The sequence below is a fragment of the Paramisgurnus dabryanus genome, chromosome 13, assembly GCF_030506205.2.
Source record: "Paramisgurnus dabryanus chromosome 13, PD_genome_1.1, whole genome shotgun sequence".
NCBI lineage: Eukaryota > Metazoa > Chordata > Actinopteri > Cypriniformes > Cobitidae > Paramisgurnus > Paramisgurnus dabryanus.
Genome location: NC_133349.1, coordinates 273,719 through 280,241, shown reverse-complemented (window position 1 = coordinate 280,241; position 6,523 = coordinate 273,719). Strand labels below are relative to the sequence as shown.

The 6,523-nt window shown below is 43.0% G+C and overlaps 1 protein-coding gene across 2 annotated transcripts; it reads left to right on the top strand.

Annotated features, from left to right (window-relative positions):
- The first annotated feature begins 136 nt into the window (after window positions 1–136).
- khdc4 (KH domain containing 4, pre-mRNA splicing factor) lies at window positions 137–6,147 on the top strand. Of its 2 annotated transcripts, none has more exons than XM_065270589.1 (14): window positions 137–296; window positions 498–675; window positions 757–873; window positions 954–1,033; window positions 1,860–1,912; window positions 2,040–2,200; window positions 2,539–2,750; window positions 2,833–2,893; window positions 2,971–3,028; window positions 3,241–3,443; window positions 3,534–3,677; window positions 4,334–4,443; window positions 4,526–4,620; window positions 5,633–6,147. In XM_065270589.1, exons 1-14 carry the CDS (start codon window positions 280–282, stop codon window positions 5,854–5,856), a joined length of 1,713 nt encoding a protein of 570 aa, XP_065126661.1. In that variant the 5' UTR covers window positions 137–279; the 3' UTR covers window positions 5,857–6,147. The 2 variants fall into 2 exon arrangements, with proteins under 2 accessions (XP_065126661.1, XP_065126660.1); XM_065270588.1 differs by having other exon boundaries at window positions 3,238–3,443.
- The last annotated feature ends 376 nt before the right edge of the window (window positions 6,148–6,523 follow it).

Here is a 6,523-nt window from a genome sequence, read left to right as displayed (position 1 = left end):
AAACGATTGTAATCTATTATAATGTATATATATATATTTACTTAAACTATACCACATTTAGTAGTAAATTAATATGATAGACGACCAGTATCATATTACGCCAAACATGACTTTCCAGCTTAAGGATTCTTATCGCGCATGCGCCAGAAGAGCGGAAGTGACGCAGCTGATGGGTCGTTTCCGCTAGCTTGTGTATGGTATGTACGAGCGTTAAACGCTGTGTGGTTCGGTTCTGTCCACGTTTGGTTATAATCAAAAGCTCAAATCCAAACACATCAGATGTCAAACACGAGCGGGTAAGTGTGTGCACGCGCGTTTACGCGCTCGGTTTGTGTGTCGTTTAAAGTCTGTTATGAAGCGCGATAATGGCGGATGTTATATAACAAAACCGAACCCGCAGATATCAGATGTGGTTCTCTTCGGGTCTTTACTGTTTACAGCAGCACTAAAGTATCGGGGTAAATTAAAACATGTCTGTCTGTCTGTCTGTCTGTCAGGCGTCGTAGTAAATGGGATCAGCCCGCGCCGGTGTCGTCCGCTGATGGGGAGGGAGGTTCTGCCCCCACAGGAGCCCTGGACGCTGCCGCCGCTGTGGCTGCTAAAATTAACGCCATGCTGGTGGCCAAAGGCAAACTAAAGCCATCGCAGATCAACACCGTCACACCTGCAGATAAAGTAAGTTTGTCAACGCTTATTACCAGTAATAAACTCTACGAAATAATGGTTACTGACGTGTGTGTGTGTGTGTGTGTGTAGGTTGTTGGTGTTACTGGGAATAAGGTAAAGGATGAACTGGTGGTCGCCGAGGTTGAAATTAATGATGTTCCCCTTACCTGTCGGAACCTGCTGACACGTGGACAAACTCAAGATGAGGTCAGAGCTTGTGATGGTATCTTGTCACGTGATCTTGTTGTTTTGGACTCACTGACCCCTCTGTCCGCCTCACCCAACAGATCAGCAGAGTGAGCGGAGCTGCTGTCTCCACCAGAGGACGCTATATGTCAACAGAGGAGAAGAGCAAAGCTCTGCCCGGGTGAGACAACAACCACAGCACTCCACATGATTCACATGTCTGCTTTTGGTCGTCATGTGATGTTAAAGCAGTGGTTCTCAAACTTTTTCGACGTGCGCTCCTCCTTGTGTTTGATGGATTTCTTTGTGGCCATCCAAAGAAAAATTTTGACAAAAGAATCTAAAACTTAAAAGGGGACATATCCTGAAAATCTGACTTTTCTATGTTTAAGTGCTATAATTGGGTCCTCAGTGCTTCTATCAACCTAGAAAATGTGAAAAAGATGTGCAGAGAGAAGATAATTGACAGCACAATTGAGTTTCAATTTTAACAAACTACCATTATGGTGATCAGTGTTTGCATTTCATCTGCTAAAGGACACATCCAAGAATTGTGTAACAGTTTTCACATGTTATGATAAATGATCTGTGAGGTATTTTGAGCTAAAACTTCACATATGTATGGGGACACCAAAATATCTGACATCTTAAAGTCTTGAGAAATGTGCCCTTTAGTAATTTAAAAGAAATCAAACATATTAAATGATACAATGTAGTGATGATGATGTTTTTTTAAGGTTTAATTACACAGAATTTATTATAAGATAAATGATTGTATTTGATAAAATGTCTTAAAACGCAGTCTTCAGTTTGAGAAACACTGTGTTAAGAGTATCGCAGACAATCCCAAATGATTCACATACTGCTTGTTTACTGAAGAGTTTTTAATGACACTTTTTATTATTGCAGATTTACTTTATTTGACTTAATAAAAAACTAAAAGGAAACAATGAGATGCATTTATATTCTCACCAGCACAAATCATAACAATCAATGTGTTTTTATAGTGAGCGTCCTCTCTACCTTCATGTTCAAGGACAAACCAGAGAGTTAGTGGACAGTGAGTGACTTTTTACAAATATTTTATTATGCAAATCTTTACATCTGTGCTGTGAGGTCAGTGTTTAACATCTCTCTCTCTCTCTCTCTCTCTCTCTCTCTCTCTGTGTGTGTGTGTGTGTGATTAGAGGCGGTTAACAGAATTAAGGAGATCATAACTAACGGTGTGGTGAAAGCAGCGACCGGCTCCACCTACAGCCCCGCTACAGTCACCGTTTACCAGCAGTCTGGACCTTCAGCTCCACCTGCAGCACCTATCGCTGGACACAAACTGCATTATCCTGGAGGGGTGAGAGAACACTGCACAAACACACGTTACACCCTGCCCTTTTCGACGGATAAATAACATCACCTCATTATTTACAATCAAATGGCATATAATTCACGTGGTTTCTGGCAGATCTGGATTCAGGCAGAATTACTGAGGAAAATCTTGTGTGTATGACAGCAGTTTATTAAATTACTGCAGAAAACTTTCATTTGATTTTCACTGTGGTCCAGCATCAGAAAGTCTCTGTCTGTAGTTCTGCTTCTGTTACACCGCACTACCTGTGCATATGATTTAAGCATGAGTTGTGAAACAGCTCTTTCTCTATGACTGTGTCTGATTAGATTTGTATGTTTTAGATGCATTATGTACAGGACAAGGTGTTTGTGGGTCTGGATCAGGCCGTTCAGGGTTTCTGTGTGAAAGAGCGAGTGGAGGGCCCGGGCTGCTCGTACCTGCAGCACATTCAATCAGAAACAGGAGCCAAAGTCTTCCTGCGAGGGAAAGGATCAGGCTGTCTGGAGCCAGCGTCCGGACGAGAAGCATTTGAACCCATGTACATTTATATCAGGTGTGCATGAAGTCCAAATGAACAAACACACATACACAAACGTACACACAAAGATTTGACTCCTTACGGGTTTATCTTCTAGCCACCCGAAACCGGAAGGTCTTGCAGCAGCCAAAACCCTGTGTGAAAATCTTCTGCAGACTGTAAGTTTAAATGTCTGCCTGTCTGTCTGTCTGTCTGTCTCTAGCTGTGATGTAATGCTTGTTTTGTTGTTTAACAGGTTCATGCGGAGTATTCTCGCTTTCTGAATCAGATGAACAGTGTGATTCCCACACAGGGTATAACGTGCACACTATTTCACAACACACAGAATTTACATTGACTTGTACACCAAACATTTTCTATCTAGTTATACACAACTGAGCTAAAATGACAAAGTTCCTTATTTCAATCATTAAAATGATGTGACGAGGTATTAAATCTGTCTTAAACACACCCAACATCTGTCATGAACTGAGTGTAAAGAGATCTTAACTCTGTGTGTCAGCAGGTTTCATTCAGCCTCCCCCTGTTAACGGGATGCCCTCACAGCCCCATTATTACGCACCTACAGGATTTCAGCCCTCTTACGTCGCCCCCGTCCCGCCCCCTCAGCCCGTGGCTCCTCCGTATTCTGTTCCACCTGCAGCACCAGTGCCACCCCCGAGTGCTCAGTACCCAATCCCACCTGCCCCTACCAGTATACCAGCACAGGTAACACGCTCGCTCGCTCGCACGCACACACCTGTCTGTCACATTCACAACCTCTCTATGATTCAAATCTCTCTCTCACACGTGCTTTAGACTCTCCCTCCCGCACCGTTTCCCCCTGCTGCAATGGCTCCGCCCAAAGCCACACCCCCTGCAGCTTTACCCAACCCTCCACAGAAACGCCGCTTTACTGAGGAGGTGCCGGATGAAACGGACAACGGCCTTCTGGGATATCAGGTGAATTATCTGCACGCAAACTTCATCTTACACCAGTTACTTGATTTTTACTCTGTCTCCACAGACTGAAATCTGATGCATCTGATATCAAGGTCCTGTTTCCATGGTAACAGTGATGCTGTTCTGTGGGTGGCATTTATAATGAAGTGATACTTGGGGTTTGTCTTGTCGTTTTACAGCTTAATTATTTGTAATGAATGAGAAACTCGATGACAAACTCTAGTGAGGTGCTTGTTAAGAAGGAGGTTTTAGTTCTCATTAAGACCGTGGGAAAGCGTCATTATTCAACTTCTTGTGACTAAAATGTAAGGTTGCATTCCAAGTATTTTTTACAATCCCAGAATGCATTGCATTTAGTGATTAAGACATAATACCTGAAACAATTGAAATAGTTGACTGATGCGCCTCGCCCAGAGCATTAGTTCGTTCTGTCATTCATTTCTCCAGTTCACTTTAAATGCAGCCGTCTATGAGTTAAGAACGAGTCATGTGTCAGTAGTACAGATTGAAGTCTTTCTTGATTTGTTGTCATGTTTTAACTTTTGATGTGCATGTCATTCTTTCTCTCTTTGATTAAGTTATGATGTCATCTGTGAGTGTGACAGACTGTGTGCGTGTGTGTGTGTGTTAATGCTGTTGTGTTTTTCTGCTCATAGCATGGACCCATTCATATGACTAATTTAGGTGCAGGCATGTCTGTGGGCAGCTCCGAGGCATCGGGACCTCCGTCTGCTGGTTCCTCTGGGTCTGAGAGATTGAGGAGCAGGTCAGTCACTCTTCTGATAATGGCTGCTGTCATTGTGACGCTTACACATGAGACACTAATGTGTGTGTGTGTTTGTGTGTAGTAGACCGTTAATGCCACCTCCAGTTACACCAGCACCACTGAGTGGAGCGAGACCACAGAAACCAGAGGAAAAAAAACCAGTAGCAACACACCTGGGTAAGCCACACCCCCTCACATCAGACTGACTGATGAATCCCCTTCATTATAATCATGCTAATTGCATTTTTGCATGCAGATATGAACCAGCACTGGACACGTTTCTACGTCGTTTAATGATAAATTGGCCATGTCATTTCTGCGTCACTAGCAGCAACAAACGTTAAATAAAATCTATCGTCCGATGATCTTGCTATGCTGCTTAATGAATAACGGTGAAATGTCGCTACATCTAAAAGCCAGAGGGCGCTCTCTATATGTATAATGATTAAATGTTTGACGAGTGTTGCTTTTTTAAATGCATGTTATAAACGACTCAAACTAACAATTACATCAGATTGATAAGGGTTTACTTATCAAAAGCCATAGTACATGATATAGCTGTGAATAATATCGGCGGTGTGATTCAGAATAGTTATTGGCCAAGTATTATTAGTGTTTATCTGTGCACCCCTAAATTTTTCGTTACCATCATCTGTTGTTTGTCAGGTGACCAAGTAGCCCCACCCCAAACTCACACGAGTGAGTAAACCAAGCGATCGCAGTTCTGCTGGTGGCGTATAAATGATGCGCAGAAACGATTTTAAACAATTTCTTGACGTCCAGTCAGACTTCTGCTCGACGGTAGTAAAGTGTTTGAATGAGAAGGCTTCTTTCCCTGAGTGGCTGATGGCATCAGGCTGCTGCCGTCCCTCTCTGATGACATCATCAGAACGACCGCGCGTCTGCCCTGTCGTTTAACCCGACACTAACGGCTCTCTCTCTTGTGTTTTTGTGTTCTCTCTCTTTCTCTGTGTTTTTATCTCTCTTTCATGTCCCTCGGGGGGATGCTGGATCCGCTGGTGGGGCGGGCGACGTTCCCTTCCGATCGGACGATTTTAAACTTCACCCCCATTGACCTTCCAATGACATCTGGTGGTCATCCCTTGATGTATTTGATTAACTTGCTGTTTCTCTTTGTCATTCTGCGGTCGTGTTGGGTTTCTCTCTGTGTTTATCGTTTGTTCATCAGAGCCGCAGGTGAAGCGCGTCAGGACCGGCCTGGTGGCGTATTCAGGCGATTCCTCCGATGAAGAGGACGATCACGGACCTTCTAAAGTAGATGGGGCAGGTAACACGGGTGTAGGCGCCTCATCGGTGGGGTGGATGTATCGCCCTCCATCATCACCTCCCACCCGTCCTAAAACACAGCAGCAGCAGCAACAACAACCTATGCCGTTCTGGATGGCGCTGTGACACGCGCGCACACACACACACACACACACACACACACACACAGGTAGTATCATGAAGTCATGGTTCTGCTGAAGGAAAAGACTCATCCAGTCGTAAAGACTCTGAGGATTATGGGTGACTGGAGCTCAGAGACTCGTATCAGTCCAGATATAACAGCACTGCTCACTTTGTTTTAAGGTCGCTCTGGTCTTTTGTGTCAACTCGCTCGTATTTTTAAATTTTTTTTTGGACCAGATTCATGATTTATTATTTCTGTGAACTTCTCTTGAGAAATAAATCAAATTGTGTTTTTTCTGAGTCATTTATTTGTCTGTCTCCATCTAGTCAGCCTGCCGGTTTTTATTAAACTTAATTAATTAACATCATCTGATACTCATCATCTCGCCACAACAATACTGATAAACTTAACCAAATGATAACACAAATCAAACTAATTTACAACACTCAAACCCAACAACAAAGTAAAATGTAATGTTATTTGACCCTGAAGAGAGACAGAGGCACCAGCTTCTACTTTTAAGAATAAAATTGTAAAAAATTATCAGATTAAATTGTTGCTAGTGAATTATTAGCTATCATAACTAGCTGCTCTACAGTGGATTGAAGAAGTTCAAGCAGAAAGAGATGTGTAGTTGTAATTCAGTTAATCAATAAGTGCTAAATCTGA